The sequence below is a fragment of the Plecotus auritus genome, assembly GCF_963455305.1.
Source record: "Plecotus auritus genome assembly, chromosome: 6".
NCBI classification, from domain to species: domain Eukaryota; kingdom Metazoa; phylum Chordata; class Mammalia; order Chiroptera; family Vespertilionidae; genus Plecotus; species Plecotus auritus.
Window position 1 is genome coordinate 83,481,375 of NC_137773.1, and position 22,966 is coordinate 83,504,340.

The following is a 22,966-nucleotide window of genomic DNA, read 5'->3' on the forward strand; positions in this document are numbered from 1 at the left end:
GAGATAGCACCACCAAGGAACATGGGAACCCCAAAAAAGCCTCAAGTTCCTACCTTCCCCGGCCTGGCCAACACAGCCCATCCTTCCAGATGTGGTTGCCAGGGGCCCTTGGCCTGCCTGGGAGGGCTGATGTGGCAAGCCTGGCTTGGGCTCACTCCTCCTGATCCCTGGAGGCAGGGCTGGAGCCAGCCTTTCTGGGGGGTGGGCAGTGGCCTTGTGGAACACAGGCCCAAAAGGGTGCAGAACAGGCCTGGCTAATTTCCTCGGGTGCGTCCCTAATTTCCTCGGGTGCGTCCTGGTAGAGCCCTGTGTACCAGGGGCGATGCCTGGCCCAGAGCAATAGTCAGGCTGTAGATGGTGCTTAGACAGGTTCTCATAACTGGCTGTCTTGTAACTGCTGCCCTGGCTCCCTTACCTCCAGGTCTGTGCTCTTGGCACACGAAGGTGCTGTGCTCACCCTATATCCTGCAATGTCCTCCAGCACAGGGCTCCCTAAAAAAGCTACAGGGTTAACAGTAGCAAAGTTGCAGCATGTAGCGAGTCCCTGGTCTGGAATCAAGCAACCCTGTAAACACTGCATCACTTCTGTGATAACTGTGTGCCACCATGCAGGACTTCCTACTGACGTGTTATATCTGTGTTCCCCACACAACCATGTCTACCCAAGCACTGGGGTCTCCTTTCTGTGCCCACCCTCCAGCCTTCCTGACTGTGAGATTGATCAGCCGCTATTGGCAGTGAGGGCATGGTCGGGGGCAGCAAAGGGGTGGGGTGGGGTGGGGTGCATGAACAACCATCCCCCTGTGGAGAACAGGTTCTAGTCTCCTCTGGGCAGAGACCAGTGCTGCTCTGACTACAGGCAACTTCAGGGAAGCCCAGGGCTATGAGGGTGCTTTGCTCAGGAAAACCTAACTCTGAAGACCCTCCGGTCAGGAGCCAGCCTTCCCTTCCAGCTATGACTTATGATTTATTTAAGACCCGCTTGCCCTTTTATTTATCCACAAAGTCCAAAGGAGACTGTTCATCCACCCCACTCCCATTCCCATGGTCTATCCATGCTGGCTTATGTCATGTGTCTCAGACCAGCCCTGCTTCGTCCTTCTGGTAGACCGTGTTTCACTTAGGGTTACTGGCATGGCCCATCTCGTTGGGTTGCTGGTTTGACCCTCTTTTCCTAAGGGAACCCCACTGTACTCTGATTTCCATCTCCAGACTGTAATAAAATGTTTGTTTTCACTTGAACCTGGTCTGCTGGCATTTCTCACATGGTGAGACCTTAGAGAACCTTGAGGGCTCCATGTGTTGAGCATGGTCACACACAGTAGAGGCCCCACATGCCCCTGAAAGCAGCTGTTGTGACTTGGACAGTGAATACCCACCTCAGGGAGATCTATCTGACTAGGTCAGGCCTCCTCCCCACCCGCTAGACAGCACTTCAATGAAAAACCAAACCCTTTGCAAGGTCCTGCCTGCACTCAAAGCATCAGCCTGTGACCAGAGGTGGGATCCTGGGCCATCCGGGGATCCCATCACCCTACCCATTCTCCCTCAGGGCCCTTGAGCTGGGCTCCCAGCCTCCCTGACTTTCTAGGTTCTGTGTCTCCTCCCCTCAATTTGGATGGCCCAGCCTCTTCCTCCCAGGCACTTGAAACTCGGGCCTAAAGGGAGCCACTTCTTGTCCCCCAGGAACCCTACTTCCCTTGGAAACCAGCTCCACCGGCCTGTGGAGGACATGTCCCTTTTGCATTCACTGCACCACTGTCCCGTGTGGAAAAGAGGTACCTTTATTTGAATAGAACAAATACACCAGCCTGAGGGCAAATGCTTCTAGCTCTGCCCAGAGGTGTTGGCCGGGCCCTGGCCCTCAGCAGAATTCACAGCAGCCCAGAAGGCAAGGCTCCGGAGCCCTTCACAGCATTATCTAGGTTCGTACATTCAGCCTGCACAGGGCAAGAGAGCTGCACCAGCTTCTGGAGCCCACCAGGCCCTAGATGGGTGAGCCCAAGGAACCAAGCACAGCTCCTGGGCATTATATACTCGCCCTCGAGCAGCAGCATGTGGCACTGAGAGGTGCTGAACTAGTGATGGGTCCCAAGGCACAGCCTCTGCCCACCCTCACCAGCCTGGGGCTACTGAAGTCTTTAAGCCGAAACACCTCACTCCAAAAATCCAGGCTTGGCCAGGAAACCCAGGGCCGGGCGAGGATAGGGAGGGCTCCTTTGGGCCTCAGTGAGTCAAGCTGAGGAGCCCAAGCCTAAACCCAGATTCATGCCTTCAAGCCACTCAGCTGGAACCGGGCCTCCTCCGATATGCCGAACTGTTCCAGGGGGTCCTGTGTGATGGATGGGTAGCATGAGCCCTGGCCCAGGAGCTCTCCCCCAGCTACCCCACCACCACTGCCCCAGACACACCTTGCCAGTCATCTTCTGGATCTCATTCCTGTAGAAGATGAGGCTCCTGCGCATGAACTCGTAGCTGGGAAAGGAAGTGGCCTGTGCTCACAGAGCCCAGCTCTGCCCTTGCCCCAGGCACCCAGGCCAGGATATATCCCACACCCTACCTGGCTCGACGAAGAGCTCCCATCCACTCCTGACACTGTTCCTCGCTGTAGCACTCAAAGTGATACTTCCTGTCCGGGTCCTCGATAAAACCTGCAGAGGAAGCCACTCAGAGGAAGGGGCCCCATCTGTCCCAGCTCACTCCCGCCACCACCCATGCTGGCCACCGGCCTCAGCTTCCTGTTGCCACTGTCTACAACTGTCCCCTCCTCTAGACCCAGCTTGGGCTCACCGCTTCCCACAGACTATAGACTGTATCCCCCAAAAGAGTATATTCAAAACCTAGCTCCTGGAACCTGGGAACAGAGCTTATTTGGGTATAAGGTCATTGCAGGTGTAATTAGTTAAGGTGAGGATACACTAGAGTGGGGTGGGATTGGTGTCCTTATAAAAAGGAGAGATCTGGACACAGACACGTAGGGAAAAGGCCATGGGACTATGAAGTCAGAAATCAGGGTAACACTTCTAAAAGATTGCTAACAGCCTCCAGAAATTGGGAGGGCCTGGTTCCTCCCTCAGAAGGAACCAGTCCTGCAGACACCCCAACCTCGAACTCCTACCCTCCAGCACGGGAGAAATAACTTTTTGCTTTTGAAACCTCACAGTCTGTGGCACGTTAAGGCCACTACAGAAAATGAAAAGTTCTCCCTTTCCCTGCAGACTCGATCCTCTCAAGGTGACTCAGGATAATCCTCTGGAGTCCCCAGCCGGGCATTGAGAACCGGTGCTCCCCGGTTCTCAGTAGAGGCACCCCGAGAGGGCAGTGCTCGCCAACAGAAGTGAAAACCCTGGTGGCCTTGGCGATGGCAAAGGGGAGAGCGCAGCCCTGCCCGGAACGGCGGACTTTGTTTATGGGGAGGGGCAGAGCGGAGCTCGGGTCCCCGCCTGCCTGGTCCCCGCCCCCCGCACTCACTGATGGAGAAGTCGCTGGGCTCTTCCTGGGTGACTCTGCAGTGCTCCAGCAGTAGAGCTCCGACGGGCTGGGGGCAGACGAGCCGGATGGGCGGGCCATCCGGGGACCCCAGCTCCCCAACCCCAGCCCGGGGCCCGCCTTCCCGTCGCCCTACCTCGGCCTCGTCGGTCCGGAAGTAGAAGAGGAAATTGACTACCAGCTTCACCAGCCGCCGTTTCACCACTGTGGACACAGGGCGGGCTCTCGCGGGCTCGGTGACCGCCCATCCCGCCCCAACCGGCACCCCCGTCCGCCCGGTCCCCGGCTCACAGCCCCTACCCCACTCACCGCTGCCCTTCTTGGGTCCTCGCATGCCGAGTTCGGCTGCCAGCTCAGCCGGCTGCCGGGACAGCGCCTGCAATTCCTTCTCGTTGTAGCGCATGGCGGCCCAGGACCCAGAACGCTGAGTGCGGGCCGCGATTTCCCGGCCGCCGGCCGCCGCCCCCGCTCGCGCCAAAAAAGTTCCACAGCGCCGTCCCGGAAGCGCTTCCAAAGCTATTGCGCCTGCGCTTCCCGGACTTCTCAACCTGTACATCACCGGGGAGGGGCACTAGCGTCCCGGGTGGGGGTGGGAGTGGGGCACAGAAACAGAGTGGAGCCCTCGTCGGGCATAGGGGATAGCGGGTGACACGACGGTCATTATATTGGACCCGGGTTGGAAAGTAAGCATCCCTACTGAAATGGACCGGAACAGGCCTAGGAGGGCAAGTCCCAGCCTTCCTTCCCGCGATAACTGGCCTCGCGCGAGTTAGACAGACTGAGAGGTGCTGTTTTTTTGGTTCGTGGTGTGTTTTTTTGTGTGTGTTTTGTTTTTTTTGTTGAGCCTCGTGGGCATGCGCACTTCTGCTTCCGGCCCGCACTCTCGGCGCCCTCCCACCCCCTGCCTTCTTCCCTCGCACTTCCCGAGTGTCTTGCCTACGCTCCCGAGCAGGCGGAACTTGCGCACAAGGGAGGTCCCGCCCCGTTTGCCTCCGGAAGTGCTTCCTTAGGCCGCGCTTGTGCACTGAACAAAGTCGTAGTGGCCCGTGGCGGGTGAGAAGGCGACGGGATCGCGGCCTCGGGTGCAGGTGAGGAACGAGGCGAGAGCGGCGGCCCTGGAGCCCGGAGTTCCCTGGAAGGGACCAAACGTGGGCGAAGGGCGCCTGCGGCGCGGCTGAGGGCGGGCGGATACGTTGCCCACTCCTCAGGAATGTCGGGTCTCTATGTCCCTGGCTCCCCACCGCTCGCTTGAAACTCTCCGAAGACCCGCTGAGATCGGGTCGGGGGTGCAACTCACATGGCGCCTTCCGTGTAACCGAGAACCTCTCTGAGCATTAAGTTGCGTCCGTTAGTTGACTGGCTTTGTGGTCGGAGAGTCACACGGTGCCGCTGAGCCTCAGTTTCTATACCTGGCATGGGGGTAAGGGTGGTCACGGATTCCAGGCCAGCTAAATAAGAAATAAGGTCCTGAGGACAGAGTGCCCCCACCGCGCCGAAGTCCACCAGAGCCCGTTGGCTGGCCCCTTTTCGCCAGCGAAGCCCCGAAGTTAAATGACTTTCCTACTGGTCAGACTGAGATGCCAGGACCATTCTTTCCGATACCCGTTGGCAACGCAGAACGAGGGAGAGAAGTTCCCGATGTTAATAATCTGTTTGCCTTGTTTAAGGAGATAATAGCCTGTTCATAAAAGCGGTCATTCATCCCTGCATCCTCCTTGGCCCCAGAGGACGCCTCTGCTCAAAGCTTAAAGCCGGCCTTTACCTTTAGGAATAATGCTTTCTGGATGTGTTGCTTTTAGACTCAGCCTTTTGGCTTCTTACTGTGATTGATGAGGTCTTATTTCTGCCCCCCACCCATCCAGGCCAACTTCACCCTCCATACCTGGATGTGTTTATGTCATGAGCATTAGTCAAATCATTAGTTCTGTTTTCATTTATTATTTTTTTTTTATCCATTGATTTTAGAGAGAGCAAGGAAGGGGGAAAGAGAAACATCCATTTGTTGTTCCACTTATTTATGCACTTATTGTTTAATTCTTGTAAGTGCCCTGACGGGGGAGCAAATCCAGACAATGCTCTAACCAACCCAGCTACCCAACCAGGGCCAGTTCTGTTTCTGAGACTGAAAATATTGTTCACTATTAAGGCAAGTAACATGTTTATCTGTGTTGCTTTTCCTGTACTGTTCATTCTCCTCCCCCCCCCCCCCCGACCCTCCAAAGCTAATTCACGTCTTCATCTTTTCTGTTAGCTTGGTTTTTAATTTTTTTTTAATATATATTTTATTGATATTTTACATAGAAGAAGGGAGAGGGATAGAGTTAGAAACATCAATGAAAGAGAAACATCGATCAGCTGCCTCCTGCACACTCCCCACTGGGTTATGTGCCTGCAACCAAGGTACATGCCCTTGACCAGAATCGAACCTGGGACCCTTCAGTCCACAGGCCGACGCTCTATCCACTGAGCCAAACCGGTCAGGGCTTGGTTTTTAATTTTTATTTATTGATTCAAGAGAGAGACTTGGATTTGTTGTTTTGCTTATTTATGTACTCATTGGTTGCTTCTTGTGTGTGCCCTGACTGGGGATCAAGCCCACAACTTTGGTATATTGGGATGATGCTCTAGCCCAGTGGTTGGCAAACTCATTGGTCAACAGAGCCAAATATCAACAGTACAACGATTGAAATTTCTTTTGAGAGCCAAATTTTTTAAACTTAAACTTCTTCTAACGCCGCTTCTTCAAAATAGACTCGCCCAGGCCGTGGTATTTTGTGGAAGAGCCACACTCAAGGGGCCAAAGAGCCACATGTGGCTCGCGAGCCGCAGTTTGCCGACCATGGCTCTAGCCAACTGAGCTACCCGGCCAGGAGCCTGATTTTCTTTGCCAGCTGTTCATTTTTTCCTTTGTTTTATTTTCCCCAGACCCTGCACTCTGCTACTCCACAGTTGTCCTAGAACTTTATGTTAGCGCTCTCCTGAGTTGGCGTCTGTTTTCAGTCTGACCACTTTTTTCTCTTCCTACTATAAGCTCATCTGGTAATTTTTGAAGAAATCAATTGATCAGTGGGTTGATTTTGAGTCCTTAGTTATTTGAAAACTAGAGGCCCAGTGCACGAAATTCAGGGATCGGGCCTAAACCGGCAGTCAGACATCCCTCTCACGATCCTGGACTGCTGGCTCCTAACTGCTCACCTGCCTGCCTGCCTGATCGCCCCTAACTGCCCCCCCCCCCCGCCAGACTGATCACCCCTAACCGCCTCTGCCTGCTGGCCTGATCGCCCCTCACTGCCCCCACTGCCAGCCTGGTCACTCCTAACTGCTCCCCTGCCAGCCTGGTCACTCCTAACTGCTCCCCTGCCAGCCTGATCACCCCTAACTGCCTCTGCCTGTCAGCCTGATCGCCCCCAACTGCCCCCCCTGCCGGCCTGGTCACCTGTTCAGTTGTGATGGTTGCTTAGGCTTTTATATAGATAGATGGCTTTATTTACCTTCACAGTTTGGGTATGAAATTAAAATTCTGGGTTGAAAATCCACATTGAGACCTGTGAGAATGTTGCTCCTTTTATGAGTTCAGTACTGTTCTGAAAGCCGGCCTTTACCTTTATGAATAATGCTGGCCCCGTTCTGCTTTCTGACCTATTATTTCTTTTGACTAATAGAAATGGGGTTTTCCTCAGTGGTGTAAAGTTTCTTGAGCCATTTATTGAAGAAGGTCTTTTTGTTCTGTGGGAAGAATTAGATCCTTTTAGTCCTGGGGCATTTTCTTTTAATTCTTTGGTAATTATCTTTGGTAATACTCTCTCTTTCTTTCTGTTTTCACTCTGGAATTCCATCTAGGTTTTTACTGTGCTCCTCTCTTTTCATGTTTTTGTTCTCCTTTATGAGAGATTTCTTTGACCTTCAAGCGCTCATATTCAATTATTTGGATCATCCAGTCTCTACTTTCCAAGGGTTCATTCACTGGGCTGACCTTTGGCATCCTGTTCAAGTTTCGTGGTACAGTAACTTCTCTGATAATTCAGGAGGATGCTATCATCTTCTATTGAGGTTTCCATTAGGTTTCTTGTTCCTTGGGTATGTTTGATTCTTTGTGTCTGTTATGTGAAGTTACCAGCTCTGTGTGGGAGAGCCATGCTTCTTATCTTGTGGTTCTCACTGCTCAGTGGGCCTGGTATGGGAACCCCCCCAGCTGTCAGTGTCTGAGAATACTTTCCCTGGCGTTCTTTCCCCAGAAACGTCTTCTAAAGTGCCCCTGGGGCCCTAGCTGGTTTGGCTCAGTGGATAGAGCATTGGCTTGCAGACTGAAAGGTCTAGGGTTCGATCCCTGTCAAGGGCACATGCCCGGGTTTCAGACTCAATCCCTAGTAGGGGGCATGTAGAAGGCAGCCGATCAATGATTCTCATCATTGATGTTTCTATCTCTCCCTCTCCTTTCCTGTCTGAAATCAATAAAAATATATAATAAAGTAAAAATAATTTGAAAAAAATAAAAAATTAAAAAAATAAAGTGCCCCTGGGCTGGGGCCTCCAGGCGGGGCTGCCTGCCTTCTAGACACAGTGGGAGGAAGGACAGTCTGCCTACTGGCCAGTAGGCTAGTTTTGATGGACTCCCTCTTTTCAACCTGGCCCTCACCCCCAGCCTCTCTTGTGCCTGCCTCTCTCAGCTGAGAGACGCCTCATTCCACTTCTTCTGAATATAAAACTGATTTCTCTGGGGAGCCGAGGGTACCTGGGCAGGGAACTTCCTCTCAGTGGCCCTTCCTCTCGGGGTCAGGGTGTGAGTTCTCATTTCATTCTGGGTGGGGGTGCTGCCAGGGGAGGAATAACGTGTACCGTGGGCTGTGAGTAACCAACAGTTTGGTTTCCAATAGTTACTGGTTTTTATTCTAGGTGAGCAGTTAAGTATTTGCTTGGGTTTGGATTTCCCTGAGCCAGATTCAGTGGGTACTTTTCTCAACACCAGCCTGCCACTAGTGATTCAGGTGCTTATTCTGAAGGAACTGGGCTTGAGTTCCCCCAGTGACAGCTGGCCACATTTAGCAACGTTTACCACCTCTCCCCTTTGCCCCCCCTTCTTCAGGTATCCCCTCAGTCCAGTAAAGCCCAAAGGCCTTCACCATGGACTTCCAACATCGCCCTGGGGGCAAGACCGGGAGTGGCGGCGTGGCCTCCTCTTCTGAGAGCAACCGGGACCGGCGGGAGCGCCTCCGGCAGCTGGCCCTGGAGACCATAGATATCAACAAGGTGAGGTGGGGCCCGAGGGAGGTCCCCACAGCCTCCCTCTCACCATGGAGTCATGTTCCGGATTCTTACACCTGTGACCTTGAGCAGTTGCCTGGCTCTGTGGGCCTTGGTCTCCTAGTCGGTAAAAAAGGGAACTTGACCTAGAGCAGCGGGTTTCCAAGACTGCTGTTACTGACCCTAAATTTTAAGGTTTTTTTTTACTGTGTGAGGCATTTTGGTTTTATTTAATTAATCAGTGGTTTGGAGAATCTCCAGTGTGGAGGGCCAGGATGGCAGCACATGAATTGCCATAATTTCAGCCATAGGCAGTGAAGGGCAACATTTTAGTTTAACCACACAGAGCTGTTGGTAGACCAGTTCTCCTCCTGGGCACTGCTGATATCGGGCAGCGTCAGTGTGTGGGGAGCCATCCTAGGCACTGTGGGGTGTCGAGCAGCATCCCTTCCGCTCACTCAATGCCAGGAGCACCTCCAGTCATGATGATCACAGATATCTCCAGATAATGTTGCCCAGGAATCCAGGTGAGAGCCTGGCAGTCAGTGTATGGTTCACATAGACTTTGAAACCCCCTGAGGTGTGTACAGCCCTTGCATGTGCCAGGCAGCCCCTCAAAGCCTCACTAGTGAGGTCGGTTCTATTACTTTCCCCATTTTCCAGATGAAGAAACAGTTGTGGTGTTGAAGGATGTGTCACTGTCAAAGATGACACGACCCATGAGCAGTGAAGTTAGAATTTGAACCCCACGGGTCTGCTCCGCATCAGCGATCAGCAGCACTGCCATGCTGCCCTGGTTTATGGAAAGTCAGTCACCTGTCCAGCCCACAGGACTTGTAGAGACATGGGTCTCCATCGCCTTTCCCTTCACCCGCTTGCTTGTCCTCCTCTGCCTGTACCTGCCTTGTGCTGCCACACTTGGAAGGCTGGTGGGGTTGTGGACAGATTCCTGCCCTGGTCCTGGAGATGGATGATCAGCAGTGCTCTTTGGGCTCTGCCTCCTTCCATACCCAAAATTGGCACCAATGTGGGGCCAGGGACCTTCCTGGAGAACCCTTCTGCTCAGAGTAGGGGCCAAGGACCAACAATGTCCACCTAGGGCACCCCTGCCCTAGGCGCTTATTGCAGATACAGAGTCAACCCCCAGCCCTGCCAAGTAGACTCAGGGGGTCCCGCAGCACTGCCCTAGCAGGCTCATGCCGAGCTAGCCCCAGTTTTGTAGTCCTTCGTCCCAGAACATCTGTCCCAGAGGACAACAGCCACCCCTCCCTTGCCAGCCAGGGGAGAGCCCTGCTTCTCAGGCACTATTCGTGGCAGGCAGGGCTCAGGGTACCATCTCCCTCGATCTAATGGAATCTGCCTCCCTCCCAGGACCCTTATTTCATGAAGAACCACCTGGGCTCATATGAATGCAAGCTGTGCCTGACACTCCACAACAATGAGGTGAGTTCTCAGGGCCCATTCCCCACACGTCCCTTCCCCTGTCCCATGGAGAAGCTCTCTGGCAGGACGCGCTGCTCCCACCCATCCTCCGGGCTTCTGCCTTGTTAACCTGTTCATATCTCGGCCGAGGGCGAAGGAGGTGATGGGGGCCCGCCACTCACGCCTGACCACTCACTCACTGAGCACAGCTTCAGACGCATCTTTCTAGGAGAGATACTGGTCACTCCAGAGGAAAACCGAGCCCTCTCTGTCCCCAGCCTGTGCCCTGCACTCCTGGACCCCAGATGCCACCAGAGCTGTGAATTTGCTGCTTGTCCATTTTCCTTTAATACCATTGGTGCCATTGTTATACAGATGTGAGCACATCTTGGAACATTTGACACTGGGTTTTGAGGTCTAGCGGTGTAGCTCCGGTTCATTTCCTTTAACGACTGTGAGGTCATTGATATGATAGTCTGACAAGTTCTCATGTTGGGTTTAGCATGCAGCAATGAACAGGTCCTATTTGTCCTTTCCCTGTGTTGTCGAATGTTCGCTTTGTTTTGGAATTTGCTCACAACCATAGACAGTGTGCTGTTGAACAGCCTTGTATGTCAGGGTCTCTCCCTTCTGCACTGTGGATATTGGGGCCCTGCTCCCAGGAGGCAGAAGGGAGAGCAGGCCTGGTTGAGGGGCATCCAGGCCCCATCCCTGCTCACTTTGTCCCACTCTAGGGGAGCTACCTCGCGCACACCCAGGGGAAAAAGCACCAGACCAACTTGTGAGTATGTCACCCCTACTCCCTGCTCAAAGCCTTGGGCCCTGGGGTTAGGAGCTGGCACTTCTCTGACATCTCTGTGAGCCACACCAGACAATGGTACAGAGGTAGTTTGGGGCCAGCTCATCCTGTGATTAGTACATTGAGCCCTGCCCATCATGGTTGGCTGGGTGGGTGGTTACAGCTACCCGAGTGTGAGGGGAGGAACAGGATATGCTCCTTACCTAGCAAGGAAAGACGTGTGGGTTCTCAGAAGGCTCCCTAGTAAGGAACAATGGGAAATGTGACAAGAAGAGAAAGGTGCCCATGCCTGTCCCATCCATTTCCATTCAAACCTTGAGATACCACCCACCCACCCATTCAACCACACCCCTCCCAGCACCCTCACTTAGCAGAGGCTCTCCAAGGTCGATGTGGGGGCAGGATGGCTCCTAGCACCTGGGCCTGTGGCCTTGGCAGCCTGTGTGTGTGTGTGTGTGTGTGTGTGTGTGTGTGTGTGTGTGTGTGTGTGAGAGAGAGAGAGAGAGAGAGAGAGAGAGAGAGAGAGAGCAGGAGCAGCAGCAGCAGCGCGGTTTCCATCATGCCTGCAGGGCCCGGCGAGCAGCCAAGGAGGCTAAGGAGGCCCCCGCGCAGCCAGCACCAGAGAAGGTCAAAGTAGAAGTGAAGAAGTTTGTGAAGATCGGCCGCCCGGGCTATAAAGGTAAGTCTGTTTGGGGGTAGGTTGGCCCACAGCTGGTGTTGGGAAGGGGTGAGCCTTTTGTCCAGAACCCTGGTCCCGCCCCTGAGCCTTATACACACTGCTATTCACTGGCCTTCATTTGCTCATACCTTTCATTGCTTTCAGAGACCATCCACCCCACTGGGGCCCCACCTCCATATGAACTTTCTCAAACATGACCTTGTGGATGCCACTCCCCTGTGCGCCTATCAGGGTGTTGTGAGAGCTCATAATTATTTGCACTCCTAGTGCAGATGAGTGATGTGTGGGAGGGGCAGTGAGCCTGGGTGTCCCTTTCCTGTGAGCATAGAACTAGGCCCTGGCTCCTCTTAAGCTAAAGAGAAAGTGGAATGGGAGGGTAATGGTCTGTGTTAGTGGCAGCTTACTCAGCAGGGCCATTGGCAGGGAAAAGGGCTCTGGGTTACTTAGTTCAGAAAGCTGGTTATATGATCCTGTTGGAATATAGGGGACTATGGTCTAACAAAATGTGGGAGTGTCCTGTGTGTGTCTGTACTGTAGACAGGACACAGCATGCACAGGCCTTGGGTCAGGCGTGCTTATGAACCAGGGCTACAATGGCAGGGTCCACGTGGGGCCACCAAAGACTTTTTGGCTGTGATAGACTGTCAGTTTCTGTCATGAGTGTAGTGGGGAGAATCTGGGAGGTTTATGGGGAAATTTTACATGCCTGGGAGCTGTGCAGAGAACAGCCTGAAAGCCACAAGACTCTAATATGAAGGGCACCCTCTCCTAGAGGCAGGGTTGTAGACCTCACTTGCCCCACACACCTGGTGCCTCCTGTCTTCAATTCCTGCTCAGTGCTGTCCCAGGCCTCGGTGGGTTAGGGTAACTCAGAGCCATTCTCCCACCACCACTTGCATGGTCTCGGGCAGATGGCACCTATAGCACAGAGCTCTCCCAGGCCTGGTTGGTGCTCTATAGCAAGGTGACCTCCCCTGGTGTCCTGCCCTCCGGGGTCCTGAGCTTTGGGAGGGTGACGAGATGGCCTGGACCTGAGACCGTTGTGTGTTGCAGTGACCAAGCAGAGGGACACAGAGATGGGCCAGCAGAGCCTCCTCTTCCAGGTGAGACGAGGCCCAGGGCGCAGTCATGAGGGGAGGGGCTCCTGGAAAGCAGTGCTGCCACTTGGCTGTATCCCCACAGATCGACTATCCTGAGATCGCTGACGGTATCATGCCACGCCACCGCTTCATGTCTGCCTATGAGCAGAGGATCGAGCCCCCAGACAGGCGCTGGCAGTACCTGCTGATGGCTGCTGAGCCCTACGAGACCATTGCCTTCAAGGTAGCTTGTGCTGCCCACTCCAGAGGTGTCCTTCCCAATAGGGGCTTGCTTCTGGGGTGGGAAAGGGCATCCTAAGATGGTGCCCCCACCAAGAGCAGTGCATGCTTCTGTGCTGGGCTGGTCAGGAACTCCTTGACCGTGTCCTGTGCCCTAACAGACACTGGTGAACACAATACTGTAAACCATTGTTTAACTGGGGTGATGGGGGTCACTAGGCAGCAGAGCTAGAATGTAAGCTGTGTCTGGTAATCCAAAACCCAGCCCTATTCCTTTATGAAGGCCTCTCCCTGCTGGGCCTGCTCTAACACCGGGGAGCAGTCCCTACCTAAACCTGGGCCGTGGGCTCCCTAAGGCCATTTTCCACCCCTTCCCCCCGCAGGTGCCAAGCAGAGAGATTGACAAGGCCGAGGGCAAGTTTTGGACTCACTGGAACCGGGAAACCAAGCAGGTAAGTCACTCTAGGTCCGAGCAATTCAAGGAACTCCTGGCCGTCCTATCTCCCCTCCCAAGACCCCCAGGGGCTCCACTCAGCTTTTCTGTTTTTTTTTCCAGTTCTTCCTTCAGTTCCACTTTAAGATGGAAAAGCCTCCAGCTCCGCCAAGCCTCCCCGCTGGGCCTCCTGGGGTGAAGCGGCCACCACCCCCACTGATGAATGGTTTGCCCCCACGGCCACCACTGCCTGAGTCTTTGCCTCCACCCCCACCAGGAGGCCTGCCTCTGCCCCCCATGCCACCCAGTGGGCCTACACCTGCAGGGCCCCCGGGCCCTCCCCAGCTGCCCCCCCCAGCTCCTGGAGTCCACCCTCCAGCACCAGTGGTCCACCCACCAACATCTGGGGTCCACCCTCCAGCTCCTGGGGTCCATCCCCCAGCACCGGTGGTCCACCCACCAACATCTGGGGTTCATCCCCCTGCTCCCGGGGTTCACCCTCCAGCCCCAGGAGTCCATCCTCCAGCCCCAGGTGTCCACCCTCCCCCATCTGCTGGAGTTCATCCACAGGCCCCAGGGGTACACCCACAAGCTTCTTCAGTCCACCCCCAGGCCCCAGGGGTACACCCCCCAGCTCCGGGGATGCACCCCCAGCCACCTGGAGTACACCCCCCTCCTCCAGGGGTTCATCCTCCAGCTCCTGGGGTTCACCCCCAGCCTCCTGGAGTTCATCCCTCCAATCCCGGGGTCCATCCCCCAGCTCCCATGCCCCCAATGATGAGACCCCCGCTGCCCTCCGAGGGCCCTGGAAACATTCCACCTCCTCCCCCAGCCAACTGAAAAGCCACACCCTCTCATTGCAAGTCTACTTTCCTGTTTTCCTGTCTCTTCTCCCTGATCGAATTTGGTGTTTTTGTACAGGGCTATGCCGTGTCCCTACGTCTCATTAAACAGCCTTCTCAGAAACCTGGTTGCACTGCTGTGTCCATGGGTGTGGGCAGGGGCACTGTGGCATGGCCCCTCCACTGTATGTGCGAGTGGTTCAGGGTTAGGCTTCCAAGACGTTGTGGCCATCAGGTGGGTGTTCCAACATGTCATCTGTGTCCTAGAACTCCAGGATGGAAGACGGACATTGCCAGCCAGCCAGCAGTGGGTCTGGGGTCCAGCCTGTGGGAGGAGAGCAAAGCAGAGGATTTTCTCTGTCCTTGGGGTCTCCAGGCCAAGATGCCTGAGTTCCTTTTGCACCTTGGTTCCTAAGGGCAGGATGAGTGGACAGGAGACTCTTGAGAGCTCCAGCTGAGTCTGGAGACCACCCACCTGGTGGTCTGAACACACTGAGACAACTGGTGTCTTTTGGGTCTCAGGGAGGGGGCTCTGCCCTCCTCCAGGCCCAGCCCTACAGCTGTTGATGTTTGGTCCATCTGGGCTGGTCACTCCCTGCTCACATTCCCACTGCTGTCTCCAGAGAGAAAAACTCAAGGACAGTTGGACAAATCGGTCACAGGCCACACTTTCTATCACTGGTGGGAAGGAGATAGGCAGCGGGGCCAGAACAGAAGGGGCTTTGAGCTGGCCCAGGCTTGTAGGGGAGCTCAGGCACTGGCCCCCAAGGTCACCTCCTGGGAGGCGATAGGGGCTGTCCTCCAGCACACAAACACCCTGGGCTGGCCCATATAAGCAGAGTTGCCAAGCCCCTTATAATTCCCAGGATGAAGGCTGCACCTCTCTCTCGGCTGGTCTTGGTGCTATGGGCAATGGGGACCCTGATGGGGGCTGGGACCCCTGGAGAAGAAACCTTGCCTGGGGAGCCTGCAGGCACTGGGGGTCTCATCTTCCATCAAGACTGGGACTGGCCAGCCCCCCAGGTTTTGCCTCCAAGCAGTCAGCGAGACTCCCTGTGCCTGGTGAAGCTGGCTGGTGGCAGCAACGGCAGCAGTGCCCCCCTACAGGTGATGGGAGCCCTGAGGGGCTACGAGCAGGCCTTCCTGGAGGCCGTACATCGAGCCCACTGGGGGCCTCGTGACCTGGCCACCTTTGGCGTCTGCACCCCTAGCCATGAGCATGCTGCCCTGCCCCTTTTGCAGTGGCTTAGAGTGTGGCTGGGGGAGCCCCGGGGGCAGCAGCTGGTGGTCCTGCACCTGGAGGAAGGTACGTGGGGCCCATGGCTGAGGCTGGGCAGGTTACTCTGCTGTGGTCCCTAGCCATCATTCCCATTACATGATGACCATTATTTTCCCAAGACCCCAGACCCCTCTCTGACCTGGGGAAGTTGAAGCCTATGGCCCTGCTCACTTGGGCTGGGCTGAGTCTGCAGCCTGGGAGGTGTGTGCCCTTATCTTTGCCAGTGAATGCTGGGCTCCCAGACCACCCTTCCTGCACTGCCTGGGAAGGTTCCCACTCCAGGAAGGAGCCATGGGGTTGGGGCCAGAAATGGAGGAGTGCCCCTGTGACACAGCAGTAGCCCAGAGTAAGAGGTGGCCTGTCCTCAGGGGCCACTGACCTCAGATACACTTCCAGGAAGGGGCTGCCCACGTGACACATGGATCTCCACTCAGGAGATTCCCAAATCAAAGAGACCTCAAGGGTTCAGGGATGACAGGTAGCAGCCCACCACCCACCCTGTCAGTCCTCCCACCCATGTCCTGGCAAGGTCCTGCACCTTGTGTTGAGGGGTGTTCACCCCCACGAGTGTCCCAAGGCTCCCAGTTGGGGTGGAGCTCTCCCTCCCTGAAGGACAGGCTTGGGCATGGGGCTCAGGCCTCAGTAGCTCAGCTGTCCTTCCCCATTATCCTGGCGGCAGTGACGTGGGAGCCAACACCCTCACTGAGGTTCCAGGAGCCTCCATCTGGAGAAGTCAGCCCCCCAGAGATGGCGCTGCTGGTGTTGTACCCCGGGTCCGGCCCAGAGGTCACTGTAACAGGGGCCGGGCTGCTGGGCACCCAGGTACCAGGGTTGAGTTGGGCATTCCTTCACCCCCAGTAACCCTTACCCATAGCAGGAGGGGAGGGGTGGTTAAACCGTCTTCACCTCAGGGACAGGCTCCAGGTGTCCAGAGTAGAACCTGGAAGGGGTGCTAAGGGCAGTGAACAGAGCAGGGCTGGCATCCTGCGTCCCTGCCCAGCCAGGCTGAGCTCCCATCTCCTCAGAGTCTCTGCCTATCCCGGGACACCGGCTACCTGACGTTGGCAGTGGACCATCCCGCGGGGGCCTGGCACGGCCTGGGTCTTGCCCTAACGCTTCAGCACCGCGAAAACGGTAGGCTGGGAGAAGAAGGAGCGGGCGCGGGCCCTGGATCCGCTGCCCTGGATCCCAGCTCCTGACTCAGCCTGGCGCCTTCCCCTCAGGTACCTCCCTGAGCACCGCGCAGCTGCAGGCGCTGCTGTTCGGCGCCGACCCCCGCTGCTTCACGCGGATGACCCCGGCCCTACTCCTGTTGCTGAGGCCCGGGCCCACGCCCATGCCCGTGCACGGTCGGCTGGACACAGTGCCCTTCCCGTCGCCCAGGTGCGCCTTGGCCCAGCCCTGGGGCACGGGGAGGTGGGGACAGCTTAGCCCAGAGCCCACATCCAGTCTCCGCCTTCCAGTCCCACCGCGGAGCCCGAGGAGCCACTACCCGGCACTGGCACCGATCCCTTTCTGGAGACACTCACGCGCCTGGTGCGAACGCTGCGGGGACCCCAAGCCCGGGCCTCGCCGCCGCGCCTGGCCCTGGACCCTGCCGCGCTGGCCGGCTTCCCGCAGGGCCTGGTCAACCTGTCGGACCCTGTGGCACTGGAGCGCCTACTTGACGGCGAGGAGCCCCTGCTGCTGCTGCTGCCACCTGCCGCTGCCACGACGGGGGACCCCACGCCGCTGCAGGGCCCGGAGTCCTCGCCATGGGCAGCGGATCTGGCGCGCCGAGTGGCCGCAGAGCTACAGGCGGCTGCCGCTGAGCTGCGCGGCCTCCCAGGGCTGCCGCCCGCCGCCCAGCCACTGCTGGCGCGCCTGCTTGCGCTGTGCCCCGGGGACTCGGGCGACCCAGGCGGCCCCGGCGGCCCACTGCGCGCGCTGCTTCTGCTAAAGGCGTTGCAGGGCCTGCGCGCTGAGTGGCGCGGGAGGGAGTGGAGCGGGCCGGCGCGGGCACAGCGCAGCGCAGGGGCCAGGACCGCAGACGAGCCGTGCGCGCTACGCGAGCTGAGTGTGGACCTCCGTGCTGAGCGCTCTGTACTCATCCCCGAGACGTACCAGGCCAACAACTGCCAGGGCTCCTGCGGCTGGCCGCAGTCCGACCGCAACCCGCGCTATGGCAACCATGTGGTGTTGCTGCTCAAAATGCAGGCCCGTGGGGCGGCCCTGGCGCGTCCACCCTGCTGCGTGCCCACGGCCTACGCGGGCAAGCTGCTTATCACTCTGTCCGAGGAGCGCATCAGCGCACACCACGTGCCCAACATGGTGGCCACCGAGTGCGGCTGCCGGTAACTCCGCGCTGCGCCCCGAGTGGCGCCCCTGTCATATTTATTCGGAACCGAATCATCACCCCAATAAAGACCACAAGCGCACGGCTGAGGTGTCCGTGCATGTTTGGGGGCAGGTGGGGCCTCCTTCAGCCAGCTCTCTTGGCACGCAGGGCTGGGTCATCCGGTTGGCACTGCCTCCTCCCTTCGCTACCCCACCCATGTCTGAAGTTCCCATCCCAGTCATTCAGGCCCCGGGCTAGATCCGGGGTCGCGGTGCAAAGGAGCAGGGGATGTGGGGGCTGCAACACTTTATTTCGCTAGAACCAGGGGCTACCCGGTAGATGTCCCGGGATTCTGGCCCAGGACCCAGGACCGGCTCAGTCTCGCCCCTTCCCGGCGCGGTACTTCTGGCGGCCCGGAGGCCAGTCCTCTGCGTTGGGGCGTCGCGGAGAGGCCCAGGCCTGCCTCTTCCTGTGCTTAGGGTCTCTGGAGTCCCGCACCCACGGTCGATGGCCTTCTTCTCGTGCCTTCCAGCGCTGGGGTAGGGATTCCCGGGGCTCCCTGGCGGGCCGTGGCTTCTCCGGCTTCCATGGTCTCTCTTCAGTCCGCTGCCTCTCCTTCCGCGGCCTCTCTTTTCGCGGCCTCTCTTTCTGCAGCCTCTCCTTGGGCCCTTCGTGGGTGAGGGGCGCGCGCTCCTCCCCAGCGGCCTCCTCAGGGTCCCCTTTCTCCTTTTCTGCAGCCTCCGCACTCCTGGGAACCTCTGTCTTCTCTGCCTGCACCTGGGGCGCAGAGGGTCCAGATGGGGGAGTCCAGGCCTCGGGCTTCAGCTGCAACGCAGTGCGGGTTGATGGAATCAGCTCAACCCCGCCCGCACCCCCCCTCCCCCCCCCCCGCCCAGGCACAGACCCTTCCTTCAAAAGAGGGTTCAGCCGCCCGAAGTCGCTGAAGGAAACGCTTACCGAGGGCGACGCTGGCTTCTTTGGCGCAGAGCTTGCAGGGACCCATGGCTCAGGGACAGGTGCAGGGGCGTCCGCCACTCCAATCACGACGTCTGAGAGGGGACGGGAGGGGGTGCGAATCAGCCCGCGCCAAGAGCCAGACCACACGTCCATCCCAGCCCTCGCCGCTATACAGCTCCCTCTTCCCGGGGACAGGTGTAGAGGACGAGCCGATTTCTCCCAGTACTCGGAGCTGGGCTGGATTCCTCCGAGCCCTTGGCAAGAGTGCCGGGTCCCCGCTGCTGGGGGCGCCCCCGACGCTCCAAATCTCATTCGAGTTGCTAAAAGACAGGTCATATTTCTCCGCGGGCTGCAGGTGCCGCCCGTGGCTCATCCTGGGCGTGCAAGGCCCATGGGGGAGTGGGGGGAGCATTCACCGGGAAGGGAGGTGCACTAAGCTCCATACTGGGAGGAGAAGCTTCCCCTCTTCCACTACAAGATCCACAGTGGGGGGGGGGGAGGGGCGGGTTCGAGAAGGAGGCACACAAAGCCCATCCTGGAGAGAGGGGCCCAGGCGGACCTTGGAGGTGCACAGAAGAGGGGGATCCCGCACAAGGCCCATGCTAGGGGAAAGGAGTCGCGCAAGGGGAGACAGGGGAGTGACGTGGGCCTGTTCATCAGGAAGGGGGACGTCTAAGATTCAGACCCGGGGGCACAGGCTCACCGCGACACAGCTGGAAGGCTGAGCCCAGCAGCGCCACCAGCGAGGCGAGCACCAGGCACTTGTTGAGCGACAAGTCTCCCCAGGGTAGCTCCTCGCTCAGGGCTGGGGGCGGTAGCGGCGGCTGCGGGGGCGCGGCTTGAGCCTTCTTGCGCGCGGGGCTCCTTGGGGCTTCAGGAGCAAGTGTGGGGCTGGGCGCGGTTCCAAGGGGCAGACCCGGCTCAGCCCTGCCTGGCTGTGTGGACCTAGGCAGGGGACTAAGTTGGCAGCTTCACTGGTGTGCGGAGAATATTCTAGATAATTAGCTGAAGCTTAGTAGCACCTTAGCTGGTGTTATAATGAACTAGAGGCCCGATGCACGAAATTTGTGCAAGGGGCTCGGCCCCCTGCCACCTTGGCTGCTTCTGCCCCCGCCCACCACGGCCCCCACTGCCTTGGCTTCATCTGGAAGGTCATCCAGAAGGATGTCCAGAAGGACATCTGAAGGATGTCCGGTCTAATTAGCATATTACGCTTTTATTATAGATTAGCAGAAGCTCCCAGACCTTTTAGTTACTACCTGTGACACCTGGTCACCACTCAGCCAGGAGCCAACATTGCAGCACCCTGTTCCCCCTTCACCCCAGATCCACCCACCCAACCTAGGACCAACTCCCCATGTCAGTCCATACCCACCCCCCACTTCACCCCTGCCTCCTGCAAACCGACTTGCTCCTGCTTTCAGCCTCTCCTTGCTGGGTCCTGGGGCCACTTTGGCCACAGATTCCTTTTCTGTCTTCTTGGGCCTGGTATCCACTTTACCCGCAGGGCTACCCTCAGCATCTGGCTCCTGAGAATCCTGTGGGGAGTCACCAGTCATCTTGGGTATTTCCTTCCGGTCTTTCCTCTGAGGGAGCCCAAGACCTTCCCATGGACTGTAGAAACCCACCCTCCTTGGCCAGTGTGTCCCCGATTCCAGGGGAGTCCTGGGCTGAAACCCTAGAGCCCCAGCTACTCACATGGGACCAGCTGCTGGAGTCGGCCAGCCTGGGTGTCACTGTTAGTGGGAAAAGAGGAAGAAGACTCAAGGTCATGGGGATCCTCAGGCCAATCCCACCCTCCCCCAGGCTCTGCTGGGCGAGGGGCAGGTAATTGCTCCCACTTTACAGATAGGAAAGCAGAGAGGCACACAGCAGTTCCCTGGCAGGCAGGCTGGGATTAGAACCCCAACTAGTGTGTCCCAGCCCCTCTTTGGGGTGTGGGGAGCGCTTCTTATAGACCCCTGAGGCACCAATGAACCAGAGGTGGGAAATGGGAGCACAGTTCACAGTTTAAGCCAGTGTAAGGGTCCAAGTCCTGGTCTCTGAAGGTGAGCCATCTTCAGAATGGGAGGGGGGGCGTGGCCTTCATCCTGCCAGCACCCCCAGTTCAGTTCTCCTGGGGCCTGCCTGGTCAGAGATCAGCCAGTACAGAGAGGTCCTCACCCGCCTGGCAGCTGCCCAGGCCTCCATCAGGCTTCTCCAAGGCCATGGTTGTCATGGAGATGTCTGAGAAGCAGCAGGTTCAGTTCAGACTCAAGCTGTGGAGGGGGACGGGGGATGAGAAAGAGGGATCTTGCATTTACTGAGCCCCTGAGTGGGCTTGGGCCTGACCTGGGTGGGGAGGATCCTGAGTACATGTATTACGCAGCCTCTGCCTCCCCCCAGCCCTGAAGGACCCTCTTTGTGTAGCCCCCATTACTTGACAAATTCATACTCACTCAGGGCATGGCCCAGGTACACTCCCTGACCCCCCAGGTCTGCCTTGGGACTCCTCCCCATTGGCTAGTCTCTCTGGGGCCCCAGCATCCCTGAGTACACATTAGAGGCTGCTGTGACTCAGAAAGGATTAGGATCCACCCAAAGTCACAAAGAGATGAGCAAAGAGCTCAAACCAGAACCCTGGGCCCCAGGGTCGGCTCATGTTCTCTGAGACCAGGGACTATTTTTATCTGTTGCCCAAGAGCCATGGGACGGGCCAGCATGTGGCCCATCCCCTTCCAGACTTTTGCCCCCTAGGGGTCTCCCCCTGGACCATTCTGACCTGCTATACCTGGCACCTAGTTCCCTGCTGGTCCCCTAAATCTAGGAGCTCAAATTCCAGCAGCCAGGACCAGCCTTGCTCTGGCCACAACAGGCAGGGGAACGGTGAGGGGGTCCTGGGGGCCTCTCTATCCCAACATTGGCGTCCCTGTCTCCTCTCACTGCCTCTGCTCCTTCAGAGCAGAGGAGGAAACTGAGGCTAAGGACAGAGGTACTGGCCAGAGGTCGTACGAGAGCCCGAGGTCAAACCCAAGTCTGTCAGCATCGCAAAGCCCTCCTTTTCAGGATCTCCGGTACCGCTGGCTGCCTGTGTTAGTGTGTCCCATCTCTGAGCAAAAGGTGACTCTTCTCTGGGTCTGGAACAGGGCAGTGGAGGGGCCTAATGGGCAGGGGGTGTGAGCCCCTAGGAGTGTAGGGGGCAGCCACAAGAGTTGGGGACCCCCATGGACCTCAGAGGTGCCCACCCCAGATCGCCGGGGACGCTCATCTCCGCCCAGGCCTCCCCCTATCCCACTTACTTCACAGCCACCATGCTGGGCCTGGTAGACGGGATGGAGATGGAGGGTGACTCCTGGAAAGACAGCAACAGGTGGCCAGAGGCAGAAGGGTGGGCCAATCAGCTCTGTGGCTGGAACAGGAAGGGGAGGAGAGCCAGGCACAGCTGGGGAGTCGTTCCCCCCTCCGCACCCCCCCCCCACTTGCAGGAGGGCCAGGCATTGGCTGAAGGGTGACCCACCCCCACTTCAGCATAGAGTCACTGTCAGGCTGGCCATGGTAACACTGGGAATATTCTTTCCTGTCCCTAAGCATCAGAAAAAGGGGCTCTAGGGGTGAGAGCACCATAAAAGGAGGTCCTCTTGCCTTCTCTGTGGATTCTGTCAGCAAGCCTTTATGAACCACGGATTGTGTGCCACCCCCACAGCGGGCCTGACCTGCGGAGCCCAGGGCAGCAGGGAGGGCTTCCTGGAGGAAACGACCACCTTGGGAAAGCTGGGCTCTTCGGCTCATCTGCAAAATGTGCTCACTTCCTCCCAGGGGGACAGTGAGGGTGAAATGAGTTACTCGTGTTAAATAAATACTGGATAACTGTAGGCTGTATCATGCCACCTAGTCACGTGTGCACACTTTTGTTTAGTCCAACATCAAATACTCCACCACCCAGCCCAGCCTAGCAGTAAGGGAAATTATTTTGTCATTAAAAAAAAAAAATTAACAGCTTTATAGAGATACTATTTACACACCATAGTTTACTCTTTGAAAGTGTACAATTCAATGGTGTTTAGTACAGTTCTGCCACCATCACCTCTATCTAATTCCAGAACATTCCATCAACCCAGAAAGAAACCCCACCCCCATTAGCAGTAGCTCTACAAACCCTCATCTCCCCCAGCCCCTGGCAACCTCTAACCCAATTCCTATCTCTGCAGAT

At 57.1% G+C, this 22,966-nt stretch overlaps 4 protein-coding genes across 7 annotated transcripts; 2 read left to right on the forward strand and 2 right to left on the reverse strand.

Moving 5' to 3' along the window:
- Positions 1 to 1,766: 1,766 nt before the first annotated feature.
- On the reverse strand, positions 1,767 to 4,313 carry PLEKHJ1 (pleckstrin homology domain containing J1). 2 transcript variants are annotated; one of them, XM_080673028.1, is made up of 6 exons: positions 3,799 to 4,313; positions 3,626 to 3,693; positions 3,472 to 3,538; positions 2,561 to 2,651; positions 2,412 to 2,475; positions 1,767 to 2,332 (listed from the first exon to the last, which is right to left on the reverse strand). In XM_080673028.1, the coding sequence occupies exons 1-6, from the start codon at positions 4,043 to 4,045 to the stop codon at positions 2,267 to 2,269; spliced, it is 603 nt and encodes a 200-aa protein (XP_080529154.1). In that variant the 5' UTR covers positions 4,046 to 4,313; the 3' UTR covers positions 1,767 to 2,266. The 2 variants fall into 2 exon arrangements, with proteins under 2 accessions (XP_080529154.1, XP_080529153.1); XM_080673027.1 differs by having other exon boundaries at positions 3,472 to 3,693; positions 3,799 to 4,234.
- SF3A2 (splicing factor 3a subunit 2) lies at positions 4,017 to 14,348 on the forward strand. The gene is made up of 9 exons (XM_080673026.1): positions 4,017 to 4,577; positions 8,573 to 8,736; positions 10,102 to 10,173; positions 10,887 to 10,933; positions 11,521 to 11,630; positions 12,684 to 12,733; positions 12,813 to 12,953; positions 13,333 to 13,401; positions 13,506 to 14,348. The coding sequence occupies exons 2-9, from the start codon at positions 8,611 to 8,613 to the stop codon at positions 14,220 to 14,222; spliced, it is 1,332 nt and encodes a 443-aa protein (XP_080529152.1). The 5' UTR covers positions 4,017 to 4,577; positions 8,573 to 8,610; the 3' UTR covers positions 14,223 to 14,348.
- A 743-nt stretch (positions 14,349 to 15,091) lies between these two features.
- AMH (anti-Mullerian hormone) lies at positions 15,092 to 17,840 on the forward strand (the record flags this gene model as incomplete). The annotated part of the gene is made up of 5 exons (XM_080673025.1): positions 15,092 to 15,530; positions 16,183 to 16,325; positions 16,529 to 16,637; positions 16,727 to 16,886; positions 16,967 to 17,840. The coding sequence occupies 5 exons, from the start codon at positions 15,092 to 15,094 to the stop codon at positions 17,838 to 17,840; spliced, it is 1,725 nt and encodes a 574-aa protein (XP_080529151.1).
- Positions 17,841 to 17,860: 20 nt separating this feature from the next.
- JSRP1 (junctional sarcoplasmic reticulum protein 1) lies at positions 17,861 to 22,180 on the reverse strand. 3 transcript variants are annotated; one of them, XM_080673031.1, is made up of 7 exons: positions 22,056 to 22,180; positions 20,941 to 21,035; positions 20,476 to 20,513; positions 20,186 to 20,315; positions 19,481 to 19,648; positions 18,778 to 18,869; positions 17,861 to 18,645 (listed from the first exon to the last, which is right to left on the reverse strand). In XM_080673031.1, the coding sequence occupies exons 2-7, from the start codon at positions 20,993 to 20,995 to the stop codon at positions 18,196 to 18,198; spliced, it is 933 nt and encodes a 310-aa protein (XP_080529157.1). In that variant the 5' UTR covers positions 20,996 to 21,035; positions 22,056 to 22,180; the 3' UTR covers positions 17,861 to 18,195. The 3 variants fall into 3 exon arrangements, with proteins under 3 accessions (XP_080529157.1, XP_080529155.1, XP_080529156.1); XM_080673029.1 differs by having other exon boundaries at positions 18,110 to 18,645; positions 19,481 to 19,722; positions 20,182 to 20,315; positions 22,056 to 22,128; XM_080673030.1 differs by having other exon boundaries at positions 18,110 to 18,645; positions 20,153 to 20,315; positions 22,056 to 22,076.
- Between the last annotated feature and the right edge of the window lie 786 nt (positions 22,181 to 22,966).

Coding starts and splice junctions, on each gene's coding strand:
- PLEKHJ1 (XM_080673027.1), bottom strand. CDS start 4,045: ATGTACAGGTTGAGAAGTCCGGGAAGCGCAGGCGCAATAGCTTTGGAA. Junction 2,652..3,471: donor GCCCAGCGACTTCTCCATCA/GTGAGTGCGGGG, acceptor CTTCCTCTGCAG/GTTTTATCGAGGACCCGGAC. Junction 2,333..2,411: donor TCCAGAAGATGACTGGCAAG/GTGTGTCTGGGG, acceptor TCCATCACACAG/GACCCCCTGGAACAGTTCGG.
- JSRP1 (XM_080673029.1), bottom strand. CDS start 20,995: ATGACAACCATGGCCTTGGAGAAGCCTGATGGAGGCCTGGGCAGCTGC. Junction 20,514..20,940: donor CCTGGGCAGCTGCCAGGCGG/GTGAGGACCTCT, acceptor TCCCACTAACAG/TGACACCCAGGCTGGCCGAC. Junction 20,316..20,475: donor ACTCCAGCAGCTGGTCCCAT/GTGAGTAGCTGG, acceptor GACTCCCCACAG/GATTCTCAGGAGCCAGATGC.
- SF3A2 (XM_080673026.1), top strand. CDS start 8,611: ATGGACTTCCAACATCGCCCTGGGGGCAAGACCGGGAGTGGCGGCGTG. Junction 10,174..10,886: donor TGACACTCCACAACAATGAG/GTGAGTTCTCAG, acceptor GTCCCACTCTAG/GGGAGCTACCTCGCGCACAC. Junction 12,734..12,812: donor AGCAGAGCCTCCTCTTCCAG/GTGAGACGAGGC, acceptor GTATCCCCACAG/ATCGACTATCCTGAGATCGC.